Source organism: Rhinatrema bivittatum, chromosome 6, assembly GCF_901001135.1.
Source record: "Rhinatrema bivittatum chromosome 6, aRhiBiv1.1, whole genome shotgun sequence".
NCBI classification, from domain to species: Eukaryota; Metazoa; Chordata; class Amphibia; order Gymnophiona; family Rhinatrematidae; genus Rhinatrema; species Rhinatrema bivittatum.
In genome coordinates, this window is record NC_042620.1 from 177,174,818 (window position 1) to 177,188,435 (window position 13,618).

General features: G+C 43.4%; 1 protein-coding gene and 1 long non-coding RNA gene across 3 annotated transcripts in view; one reads left to right on the forward strand and one right to left on the reverse strand.

The window, feature by feature from the left end:
* Window positions 1-7,394, reverse strand: part of ARMC8 (armadillo repeat containing 8) — a 311,684-nt gene extending 304,290 nt beyond the window's left edge. Inside the window, exon 1 of one of the 2 annotated variants that reach the window (XM_029606184.1) lies at window positions 7,088-7,394. In XM_029606184.1, coding sequence (XP_029462044.1) covers window positions 7,088-7,117 — 30 coding nt within the window. In that variant the 5' untranslated portion in view covers window positions 7,118-7,394. Of the gene's footprint in view, window positions 1-6,907; window positions 7,032-7,087 lie in introns of those variants that run through there. The other variant, XM_029606183.1, reaches the window with a different exon arrangement.
* Window positions 6,444-13,618, forward strand: part of LOC115093848 — a 33,015-nt gene continuing 25,840 nt past the window's right edge. The window contains exons 1-2 of the long non-coding RNA XR_003857423.1: window positions 6,444-6,710; window positions 7,526-7,575. This is a non-coding gene — a long non-coding RNA (uncharacterized LOC115093848). The remainder of the gene's footprint in view (window positions 6,711-7,525; window positions 7,576-13,618) is intronic.

A 13,618-nucleotide genomic window follows, 5' to 3' on the forward strand; every position in this document is an offset into this window, starting at 1 on the left:
CCTGGACTGATCCTTGGTACTACAGGAACGAAAATTATCAGGTAAGAAACTAATTTTCCTTTACTTCTTAAAGCACACCTTTAAAATAAGTAAGCTATTGGTATGCTAATGCATTGGGAGTAAAAAAAAAATTAAAAAAAGCAAAAGCACAGTAACCCAAAATATGCATAAAAACATGATTTATGCACTGGATTGACTGGGCTTTATCAGTCAAAACAAGCATGCCTATTGTTATTAGGCACCGCTCTTTATCTTTTATTTTAGTTTTATGTTCCTTGTTTGTATAATTGTGACCCTCCCTGGACTATGGAAGATGTGGTGTTGCACTAGAGGTGGATTCTTGGGCTGATGTGGGGTTGACGCAACCCGTGGCAAGGGCCCACAGGTCCCCACCATTAGCAGGTGGAGTGGGCTGAAACTAGAGGCCACAGGAGCTTCACCTATACCAGCCCACGTTCCCCCTTGGGTTGAGCCTTTGGGTGCCGGGGCCGGCAGGAGTTAGGCGGACCTCGAGATAGGTAGATGAAAGCGGTAGGCTCAGCCAGAGACAGCAGCCAGCTGGTGGCGTAAGTCTATCCCAGACGGGTTGTGGAACTGGAACCCAAGCACCAAGGAACACGGAACAGCTGGAGATGCTTGGGCAAAGAAAGGCCGAAGCCTCAAAAGTCCACGTCCAGAGGATAGAGACAGAGGCATCTCTGTCAAACTCAGATGGAGGCTGGCAGTCAATGGAAGCTGTGGTAGAACTCTGGACAAGAAAGACTATAGCAAAGTTATCCGTAGCGATGGGTCAGGGAGCGGAGAAGGCAAGCATGGTCGGGCGTAGCAGAGGTCGGGCTTGGAGAAGGCAGGCGTGGTCGGATGTAGCAGAGGTCGGGCTTGGAGAAGGCAAGCGAGGTCGGACGTAGCAGAGGTCAGGCTTGGAGAAGGCAGGCAAGGTCGGACGTAGCAGAGGTCAGGCTTGGAGAGAGTTGTAAGGCAGAGTCAGGCGAAGCAAGTCCAAATCCGTGAAGTCAGTCCGAAGCAGAGAACAAGGAAAGACGAGGAAGCAGGAAACAGGAACAACAAGGAAACAGGAACACAAGGCGAGATGAATCTCTGGAAGCAACGAGCACTCGATTAACAGGGAACCGAGGAGACCTGTTGCAAAGGCAATGCTTAGGAGCGCTGCCCGAGCTTAAGTATGCTGAGGGTGATGATGTCAGCATCCGGGTCCGCGGCCAGGTTCCCACCGTGGGCCCTTTAAAAGACTTAGCATTGCGCACATGCACCTAGGAGGGGGCGTGACACCGTCGGCGGCGTCTCTCCGCGGAGCGAGCAGAGAGGCCTGCTTGGAGGAAGAATCCTGGCTGGAAGTCCCGGGCAGCATGGCAGAGGCAGGAACACATGCAGGGGCCCGAGGTCGGAGCCGGCAGCCGACTGCCACCATCGACGGGGAGTTAGCGCTGAGGTCTGTCTGGGAAGGTGAGAAGGCCACACCATGGGCCTCCCGTGGGCAGCAATCGTAACGTGGTATATAAATGCTTCAAATAAATATAAATAAACCACACTTTCTGCACAGAAAACATAGCTTATGTGCACAATCATGTTTTGTGCGCATAAATCCCAAGTACAGGTACTGGCACCAGAACTCAAGCTTCTAGCCATTGACCAGTGCTTCTCCTCCTGCTCCTCAGGGCATAACCAGCCAGACAGGTTTAGAGGATATCCACAATGATTATGCATGAGATAGATCTGCATGCAATGGAAGCAGTACATACAAATCTCTCTCATGCATATTCATTGTGGATAGCCTGAAACCTGATTGGTTAGGTGTGCCCAGAGGACTGGGTTGAGAAAACACTGCCATTCACTAAGAAAAGCCTTGTAAACTTTATTCCACCTCTGACTAGGAGTTACATTTCCATCACATCTTTCTGCACTGGGAGACAATTATGGTATTAATCTATATGCACATTTTTTGCGCACAAAACTCCTTGCTGCATCCTGAGTAAAGTTTTCACATTACAAGCACAAGTAAAACTATGTCTTCTGATGAGTGAATCTTACTATTTGGGTCTCTCTGTGGTTTATGTGCTTTCAGAACATAAAAGATGCGATTAAGTGAACACAAGTCACAATAAAATTACAAATTCTGCAATTTTCAGGCTTCTCTAGCACGTCACAATTTTTCCCTTCTCTCAAGCTCATTTACTTTTTCTGTTTGTGGTACCTTTATTGATCAAGTTTCAGATCTTCTGTTCATCCTGAAACTTGAACGGAAAACTGGGAGATTTCAAGTGTATGAGGGGATACAAGGCAGAGCAATTCCAGGTCTAAAGTAAAGATAATTCAGAGAAATTCTGAAACCAAGACCAATTAGATAGCTGCAACACTGACAACTTTGTAAAAATTGTATACAATTTCTAAGAGGCTTTGGTCATGCTGGTACACTAGTCCAACATAATCTGAAAAACAACTAGTCCCCAGTTATTAGTATTCAATTTTAAACTGCACTGTCTTTATTAGTTTCTATTTTTGGTCATTTTTCCCAGTCATAGCATGAAATATCTCAAAGAAAGTTTGAAGGGTTTCAGTAAGGTCCCATTTACACCTAACAAATAGTCTGCTCATCTTGACCAGATATAACCAAGGATGGAAACAGATTTAAAAACCTTAAGGTACCAGGCAAAAATGTTTAGAAACCAGGGAAAATGTTTCCTAACATTTAATTTTTTTCCCTCACTTTTTTTTTGGTGTTGCTGTTATTTTACTTGTTTTGGGTTTTTTTTCAATTTAGTTTTTCATATTATTTTGATACTTTGTCTCTACTTGTATTTTTGGCTTTTCAGAATTCTTTGGCACCAGGTAGCAAATTCTAGACACCGAAGTGACCTGGCTCCAGCCCTGAATAAGACATCTCATGAGCCAAGGTTCCAGCCCAAACCCTCAGCAACTAAAAATAAACATGTTACATGAAAGAATTTGGCACTTGCCAAATTCTCTAACCTCCTGTCTTCAAGGCAGGCCAATTACTGAATCTGAGCCTGCTTGCTGCTTTCCAATTAGCAAAAACAAAATGTTGCATCAGTGAAACTATTATATTCCAGGTTGGTTACCAGACTAAATGAAAATTTTTGCCATGAAATGCTTGGGTAAAGCAATAACGTAAGTTCCAATGAAGAGGTCATGAGTAATCAGCCACAATTTCTATTGATAAATTGTAAAATATTTTAAAGGGAGAACAGCAGTATGTATTTTTGTATTCAATGACTAATTATTTATATTGATAATAATGGATGATTCTTGAATTTCTCTCTATCCTTTATTATTATGGTAAATAAAAAATATGTCTTATTCTTTGATTTACATATTTTTTCTTCTTCTAAAGCACAGGGTTTCAGCAACAGATCTCTATTTTCAGACTATTTATACTTAATATTCATCATATATATTTGCATAGCTATGATTTAAGAATGAGATTAATTTGCATAATGTGGTTACCTTGCAAACAAGACCTGTTTGTGGTCTTCAAGGACTGAAGCTCAGAATCCTTGTTCCAAGGCATGTGCAAGTTTATAACAGCCCTATAATGTCATGTTTGTAAAGTTCTCAAGAGGAAGGATTTCTGGCTCTTCAATAATGCAAGTCTCTTGCATGCCTGCTACAGTGATGCTATTATGTTTTGTATGTATTTTCTCACAGATACCTTACAAGGATAACATTACAGTTGGTTGCTCCTTTGGAAAGGATCACATAATGGAGAGGCCGTGTTTTTTTGTTTTTTTTTAATCTCAGTATATTTTTACTGTGGTGCCCATTTGCTGGAGGGGAGGGGGAGGAGGAGTGGAAATAATGTTGACTATGGAGGTGGAAGCAGGAGTGAAGAAGCAGAGATTGTGACTCAAGTAGGAGTTCTAAATCTCACTGATTGAACACAGCTACTTTATAGTGTATCTGTATGCAACTATTCAACTATCATTAACTAGGAATACAATTAATTATCCATAGGCTATATTGTTTGAGATGCTACACTACACTTGCTTATGTTCAATTACCATAATATTCATACAGTACAAATACTACTGAGAAGATTTCTCTCTTATACAACACAACTCATCCAAGGGTACTGAAGAAAATGTGCAAGGAGATTGCATAATTAGTGCAATTAAGATTTCAGGAAAATATTTTTAAAAAGGACATATCTTAGGACTAGTACCTGGGATCTCAGCTAAATACATTCAAAAAGCACCTTATTTCAGATAAGACCATCAAAGACCAATTAACTTAATGTCACTTCAAGGGAAAATCCTTGGATTCACTGTAAAAGACTTGTACACATGGAGAACAAAACAGATAGGAAGAATCAGTATTGATTTTGGAAGAACAGGCCCTGCCAGATCAACCTTATTGTTTTGTTGAAAAGGTTAGCATCAAGCTTAATAAAGAAAAATATGACTAATACAGTGCATGTGGATTTTGCTAAAGCTTTTGATATGATACTCAGGGTTGGAATTACTTCTTCAGTCCCTTCCTTCCCCCTTTCCCAAGGAAGTACTGCAGGGAAAGGAGCATCACCTCCTCTTTCATGAGGCAAAACACAAGAAATGCCATGCTAGGTCACACCATGTTCCATCAAGCCTAGCATCCTGTCTCCAAAAGTGGCCAGTCTGGGTTACAGGTAAGAGATCCCATAAACTAGATCTATTTCTTCTTACTTTCTTCCAGGAATAACAATGGCTTTCTTTAGTCTATCTGGCTAATAATGTTTTATCAACTTTTCCTCCAGGAACTTGCTCAGAAGAGATCTACCAAATACATGACTACTCCCACTTCAGGAAGCAAGTCAAAGTCTGGCTCTTCCGCTCGGCCTTTAATGTCAATTCCATAACTACGTCCACCCTGGAAAGCCTTCTGAATTCCATTCCCTATGCATTAGAATGAAACCGACTGGCACCATATATTAGTGCCTGAACCAATTGCTACAACCTGTTGATTTGTTGAGAAGTATATGATACTAAGACTCTGTATAATGTTGTGGTTTTTTACTGGCATGCTGCGCGAGATGTGTATTTTTTTAAGTTAGTCTTACTGTTATCTATTTCAAGTTAGCCCTTACTGTCCATTTTTCCCTCAGATTAGAATAAATTTACCTCAGGTTTAACCTTATTGTCCACCTTCTCTCTCAGATTAGAATTATTAAATTGGTATGCCTCCAGGCCTTTGAATGTATACCACTCTAAAACTTTGTACTCCACCTTGGGTGAATTTCTTATTAAAAAAAAAAGGGGGGGTGCTAAAGCCAATAAATAGTTCAGCCTGAGCAGCCAAAAGTATCAGAGCTGCCCCCTTAAAAGCAGAAGTATGGGCTAGCAGTGATCTATAGTGCAACAAATGATGCTGATCCACTCTTGCACTTTGAAAAGGGTAGGTCTGACAGGACTCTTGCTCAGGCTGATCACCCCTTAGAAGAAACTGATGGAGGAGCCGGCACCCCGATACAGTTGCACACATTGCCTAATGGGCAATCCAGGCTGGATAATATCACAGAGAAGAAATTCTACTGATTACAGATGCACAGTATTTTGGGGTTTTTTGGCGGGAGGAGGGATAGCTTTTCTTTCTTTTTCTTTTTGTTTCCCTCTGGATTATCACACAGTGCAGTTAGAAGATGGTTAAATTGAATGGACTTACAGTTCTTTCAACCTATTCAACTATGATACCAGCAGCTGTTCCAAACTAAATAGATGACAAAATCATAAGCATATTGTTCTTTCAGCATGCTGAGCAAACAGTATTTCAAAAAGATGAAAAATGAATAGTACTTTTTCACACCTCATTGCAAATCCTATGTTCCAAAATTTGTATTTTTATTATAAGATATTAAACTTAAATGCATTCAACAGAGTCGAAAGAAAAAAAGGACAGGTTTTTAGGTAATTAATATTTTACAGCAGTTAGCACCTACTACCAAACTTGCTAGCCAATCAGAATATCATTTATGTCCTAACCTAAAAACGGTACCACTTAACTTTTTAATGAAATGTAATGTGTTTGTTTTGTTAATATCACCTGGTACTCGGGTAGTTCATGAACTATTTCTATTTGAACGTACAAAACTAAAACTCTACTGCTCAAATTATGAATGAATGCAGTTTACCCTGTCATTGTTTGTGAGGGACTGAATCAATTCATCATGACCATATATTCAAATAAATCTGTTCATATTTAGGCCCACCTGTAGCAAAACAAGGTAGGCCAAATATTTAGCATCTGAACAGACTGCCAGACAGAATTAGTAACCACGTGCGTACTACAAGTGAGCCCCGATTCTCTTACTTATACCGAGGACATGCTTCCCTAAAAAGTCACAGCGATCACATACCTAAAAAAAAAAAAAAAGGGTCCCCCCTCTTCTCATAAGGCAACCCTTAAAACGGCAAATCCTTGCAAAATAGACGCTCCTTCCATCTATATGAGGACATCGTACGGACTCCCACGCTGCACCTGCGGGGCGGAAAGACTGGGGTAGGACCCAGCGTCCCTCGCTACTGCCGGGAACGACCCCGCCTTTCCCCTCCCCGGCACCGCGTTGCTGGGCGGCGGTTTCCTGACTCCCAGCGCGAGGAAGGCGGCTGCGGCTTCAGCCACTCGAGAAGAGATGAGAGAGAGCAGAGGCGGCGGGGGCCACACCGGCCTAGCAGCGTCCAGCTCCTCTCCCATCTCCAGCAGTGAGTGACAGCAAAAGCGGCGGCAGGGGCGGCTCCATAACAACACAAGCAAAAAGGCGAGGCCTGGCCGCTGCCCCAACCCTCTGGCCCTCTCTGTCGCCGGACCGCCGCCCGCCCTATCCGTCCCTTCCCGTGGCTGTCTCCGTACACGAAGCAGCCGGGCCCTCGGCGGAGCGAGAAGCCGGCGGGTTACTCACAGATAGCACGCTCATGCGAATAGGGGTCTCTAGGAGACACGCCATCTTGGTAATCGCTGGCCCGCCCGCCGTCAGCCTGCCACTCCGCCCGCCGCACTTTCCGCTCCGCCGCCGGGGCCCGCCGAGCCCAAACCGCGTTCACCCCACCGGCAAAATTAGACCGGGGCAGGCCGAACCCACCTGAGAGAGGCCTTGCGCCCCGGGAGTCATCGGAGAGCCAGTGCGGATACGGCGGTGCAAGCGAAAGTGCGACGCGGTAGCGGAGACCAGCTTTACTTAGAAAAGGAGGGGGGATGACAGCTGGAGGAGGTTCTGCTACTCGCAGAATCCCTTCATCCTTTCTCCATCGACAGGGTCAGAGATGGAGAAACAATTACATCAAACCATGCACCGGGGAGTGCTGTTAACCACGAAAAATCATTTCTCCAGGGGAAGAAAGAGAGAAAATGTTATTAAAGACAGCCTGTTGTAACCACCGAACTTGCGGTGCCAGGACTTACTTTTTCTCAAAATGTTTAAAAACATCTCAGAATGAGAGTTTATGCAAACAAGCTTGCAAAATAATCATTCCATTGTCTTAAGTAATTGAGTTCCTACTGTTTCCTTGATCCTTTTCAGTTATACTTCCGAACCAGATACATAAGAATAGAGTGACAATTCTTATGGCAGTGAGTAATCATCTCCCAGTTTTTATTTAATCTCTACATTTTAAATCATTGCTACTTGCCATGAATGTTTGAAGTGTGGTCTCTTGCGTTTTCCTTTGGTTCCCTTAACTATTTTTTTTTTCACTTTCTTAGTGTGACTTTTCTCCCACTCAGGCAGAAACACCACTGGTAGTCTGTCCCAATGTGTCCATAATGTAGGCCAAAGAAAGAGATTTTTCAGGTGATGTCTGGGATATAAATCTGGACTCGCTGTACTATGGTAGACAGATGTCAGTTTCCTTGTTACCTTATAGAAAACACAATCAGACCATGCTATGTTCAACAGTATGGGGACTATATCACTGACCCAGTGCCTACTTTCCTGCTGTTTCTGTTTCCTGTCTCTGTCTGTGTATATGAGTCTGGGTGCTGCTATAGTTTCCTCTTTCTCTCCATGTATACTGTCTGCATTTGGTTCCTGACCAGGTACAAGGGTATTATGGTTAGTGATGGTTTCTTTATTTATAAACCACTTAATTTCCTAAGTGGCTTATATAAATGACAAAATGTAATCAGCAAAAAGAACCCAGAATCCCAAAGAAATAATTCCAACACTTAGGGAAACACTGTACCAAACAATAAGTAAACACAAGAAGTCCTGCATCCATGATATTTATATGAAAATACCACAGGGTACACTGACAGACATGCTGATTCATGTGGAGGTATTTTCATATAAATATCATGGATGCAGGACTTCTTGGGTTTACTTACATAAAGGAATCATATAATAAAAGGAATCAATACAAAAAACTAAAAATATCAAAATAGTTAAAATAAAATGAAATATTCTAACAGAATAAGAATACTAAAAACATCATAAAACCTCAGGGGTAACAATGACTGTAACTTAAGAATACACTTTCCAAAAGAGGTTTTTTAAGTGAGCTTTAAAAGTGATGAACCTTAGTGAATCTGGACCATTACTCCACACATTAGGCACTGCCATGGCAAAGGCACAATCCCAAGTTACCTTTAAAGGTGCGTGACGTACACAAAGTATTTCCAACGGAGCTTTTTGGGATGAGTGCAACGCTCTGCTTGGGTTATATCTCTGAAATAGCACATTACATCCAGGAGGTGGATTCTGTACAAGTAGTTTGTGTACTGATACTGTGACTTTATATTGGATTTTTGCAGGGCCGATGCATGGGTATTATGCGCCCTAGGCAAACCACCTGCTTTGTGGCCCCTCCTCCTCCTCTCCCCTTCCCAGCCTCAGTGCCAGTCCACCCACACACACAAGTAAAAATTATGCATGTATAATAGATTTATCAATCAAAACACTTCTCCAAAAAGGAGGAATTATATTTTACCCTTACTAACACTCAAAAATATTTTTTTGGGAAATTGTATCAGAATGATTGTGCCTTCACAGTCGCCTGGCTCTTGCCCTTACAGAGCTACAACCAGTATCGTGTATATAGCACACAGAGTCACCTCATTTACTCTTTCCCAATTTATTTTTTTATTTTTTTAAAACCCCATCATGTGATTCACTATTTTCTTAAAAACCTATCTCTCATGCAGTATTTAAACTTTACCCACACCTAAGTGCTCCACACATATCCTCAAAGCATTTCTTTCAAATTCTCAATTATTGATCATTTCAAATCTCAAAAACATTTAAATGCTTATCTCTTTCTTTACCCGCTATTCATTCAGTTCGCAATGCTGCTGTTATATACACACTCCCGCGCCTCCCCACATCGACGATGTTTCGGCGGAAACACCCACCTTCTTCAGGGGATCTCTCCTAAATATGAAAACACAATCATTCTCACTTATCAAATTGTTTCTCAAACATTTTTAACTTTTTATGGCTCTAGCTATCTCCAGAAAGATTTGATTGGATGAGAGAGCAGGAACTTGCCTGGTTTAAAAGCAGTGGTTTTTGGGAGTTTTAGAGACAAGCGCCATTTTTGAAGCAGAGCTGGGGCAAGGAGCCGGGTGCGGCCATTACTGAAGGCAAGTCACGTAGCTAGAGCCATAAAAAGTTAAAAATGTTTGCGAAACAATTTGATAAGTGAGAATGATTGCAAGAAGACCTTGTGAGACTGGAAAATTGGGCATCGAAATGGCAGATGACATGTAATGTGGATAAGTGCAAGGTGATGCATATAGGGAAAAATAAACCATGCTATAGTTACACAATGTTAGGTTCCTTATTAGGTTCTACCACCCAAGAAAAAGATCTAGGCGTCATAGTGGATAACACATTGAAATTGTTGGTTCAGTGTGCTGCAGCAGTCAAAAAAGCAAACAAATGTTGGGAATTATTAGAAAGGGAATGGTGAATAAAACGGAAAATGTCATAATGCCTCTGTATTGCTCCATGGTGAGACTGCACCTTGAATACTGTGTACAATTTTGGTCGCCGCATCTCAAAAAACATATAATTGTGATGGAGAAGGTACAGAGAAGGGTGACCAAAATGATAAGGGGAATGGAACAGCTCCCCTATGAGGAAAGACTAAAGATGTTAGGACTTTTCAGCTTGGAGAAGAGATGGCTGAGGGGGGGATATGATAGAGGTGTTTAAAATCATGAGAGATCTAGAACGGGTAGATGTGAATCTGTTATGTACTCTTTCAGATAATAGAAAGACTAGGGGGCACTCCATGAAGTTAGCATGTGGCACATTTAAAACTAATCGGAGAAAGTTCTTTTTCACTCAACGCACAATTAAACTCTGGAATTTGTTGCCAGAGTATGTGGTTAGTGTAGTTAGTATAGCTGTGTTTAAAAAAGGATTGGATAAGTTCTTGGAGGTAAAGTCCATTATCTGCTATTAATTAAGTTGACTTAGAAAATAGCCACTGCTATTACTAGCAACAGTAACATGGAACAGACTTAGTTTTTGGGTACTTGCCAAGTTCTTATGGCCTGGATTGGCCACTGTTGGAAACAGGATGCTGGGCTTGATGGACCCTTGGTCTGATGCAGAATGGCATGTTCTTATCCCTGGGAGACTGTCTGGGTGGGTTCTGTCCCATATTTTCTTGGAGGAAGATCCAGCAGGAAGAAGAACAATCACATTTTTCCTCTCTCAGTAAGGGGCGGATTTTAAAAGGAGCGCGAATAGCCTACTTTTGTTTGCGCTCCAGGCGCAAACAAAAGTACGCTGGATTTTAGTAGATACGCGCGGAGCCGCGCGTATCTACTAAAAAACCTGGATCGGCGCGCGCAAGGCTATCGATTTTGTATAGCCGGCGCGCGCCGAGCCGCGCAGCCTACCCCCGTTCCCTCCGAGGCCGCTCCGAAATCGGAGCGGCCTCGGAGGGAATCCTCTAACACCCTCCCCTCACCTTCCCCTCCCTTCCTCTACCTAACCCACCCGCCCGGCCCTGTCTATACCCCCCCCTTACCTTTGTTGGGGGATTTACGCCTCCCTCTGGGAGGCGTAAATCCCCGCGCGCCAGCGGGCCTCCTGCGCGCCGGGCCGCGACCTGGGGGCGGGTACGGAGGGCGCGGCCACGCCCCCGGACCCGCCCCAAAACGCTGCCGACACGCCCCGAAAACACCGCGACGACCGGGACCGCCCCCCGACACGCCCCCCTCGGAGAACCCCGGGACTTACGCGAGTCCCGGGGCTCTGCGCGCGCCGGTAGGCCTATGTAAAATAGGCTTCCCGGCGCGCAGGGCCCTGCTCGCCTAAATCCGCCCGGTTTTGGGCGGATTTAGGCGAGCAGGGCTCTTAAAATCCGCCCCTAAGTGCTTTGATAATATCTGTTAGTGACCCTCTTATTAACATCTGAAACCCTATTATTTGAAATATCTCACTCAGCCACTGAAGCGGGAGAACCACTACCATGAAATATCCGATTGGTGGTAATGGAAAAGCGTACATGAGGCTTTGTCCTCAGTTGAGGGAGAAAGCGTCTTGAGCTGGTCTGTGATCGCTTGGCAGAGTTGAGAAAAACTGATTTCATTTTGCTCATGAAGAGTCCAGCTGCCCATTTGTGAAGGCATCTGTTGTCAGTTCCATCTGATAGGAGAGTGAGAACTCAGGGGCATAGTCACCAATTCAACTCCCATTTCATAGTCTCTCTGATCTGCACTGGAGACAAAACAGGTTGAAGTAGTTGATCCCATTAGGTATAAAAGTCCCCACTGGAGGTAGCGGATATGAAGATGAGTCAGCGAGACCACATGGATGGCTACTACCATGTGACTGAGGACTACGAGGAGCCTTCTGACTGACAAGTTTGGAGAAGAGAGAAGATTGCGGATAAGCGGCATAATGGTATGTGTTCAGTAGGGAGCAGGAATGCTGCAGTGAGTTTATCCAAGCCCTGATAAATTTGAGTCTCTCTGAGTGGGCTCCATGCTCAATTTCCCAAAATTGACCAGCAAACCTAATCAATGTAGAAGACCTATGGTTGAGCTCGGGGAGTGGAGTATTTTGTCTCATGATTTCCCTGTGATAAGCCAATCATCCAGGTATGGGAAGAACTTGTATTCCCTAGTGATGGAGATGAGCTGCCACTAGCATGAGGCATTTCATAAAGACCTTTGGGACTGACGAGAGGCCAAACAGAAGTGCTTTGTAAATCCACTTGTAAATGGAGGTAATGCCAATGCAAAGGATGAATAGGTATTGTGAACATAAGCACCCTTTAGGTCCAAGGTACACATCCATTTGTCTTTCTGTATATAAGGAAGGATTTGCTGAGGGAGTTCACTTTGAATTTCTCTCAGAGAGTTTGTTTAGGCATCTTAAGTCGAGAATGGACCACAATCCCCCCATTTTCTTGGGGATAAGGAATAGAAATCTCATGAATGTTAAGACACTGGGATGGCTCGATGTTGGAAAAGAGATTGCATTTCTATGGTAGATGAGATGGATCTGGATAAAGCACCGAACAATGTGAAAGGGATGGCGGCTGGAAGAAATGCAACCGGTACCCAGACTGCACAATTTGGAGGACCCAGGGGTCCTTGGAGATCTGACACTTCTCCTTTATGAAATATTGGATTCTTCCTCCTACTAGGAGAGTTAGGAACTGATTGTTCGGAGGAATCACAAACTAGGCCCTAGTTTGGGATGGGCCTGTCTTGTGGTTTTCATCTAACAGCATTCTCTTTGTCGAGGCATGGCTGGAAGTGACTGTTGATATTAGGCCGGAAGGGGTGGCATACATTACTGTTGAAAAGATCGGTAAATCTGTAGGAGCAAAGCTCCTGTGGAAGTATGGTCATTTGTAGAAGTAGAAGTGACGTTGATCCGAGGTGGGCTGTTCAGAATCTGTCAAGAGCGACTTCACTGCTATATTTTGGTCCTTTATCTGATCAACCATCTTCTGGATCATTTTGTCAAAGGTTATCCCCGAAGCAGGGGAAGTCCACAAGTTTTTCGTGGACATCCTTACAGATGCTACTTGCTCAAAGCCATGCCATTCATCCAGCCTCAGTGGAGGCTGAGGTGCCACATGAAATGGAATCTAAGGATTCGTAGATTTATCGAGGCAGGTGGTAGATGCCCTCTTCCGCATCTAAGAGTGTTGTGGATAATAGTTGCCTTACTCGGTGGCAGGTAAGAAAGGCTTCAATTTTTGAATGTAATCATAAATATACTTCTCCTCTACCACCCCACCTAGCAAGACTCCCTCTAATAACATCACCACGAAACTTAGTTCTTTTGAAACTATAGCCACATCAGAAGTTGAAGCCATCCTCAAGAGATTAAGACCATCATCTCATCCTACAAACACTATCCCCACTAAATATCTCCTCTCCATTCCTAACATAATTGCCCAACTCATAGCCAACATCATAAACATCACCATCACCTCTGGCTCAGTACCAAACCCCCTCAAACAAGCGATTGTTAAGCCCATATTAAAAAAAACCCTAAACTTGACCCTTCGGATCCATCTAACTACCGTCCGATCTCTAATCTACCCCTCATATCTAAAATCCTTGAAAAAGCCACAGATTACCTCAACAACCAGCTTCTCTTATCCTCCTCTCAATATGGTTTCCGAAAGTACCACAGTTCTGA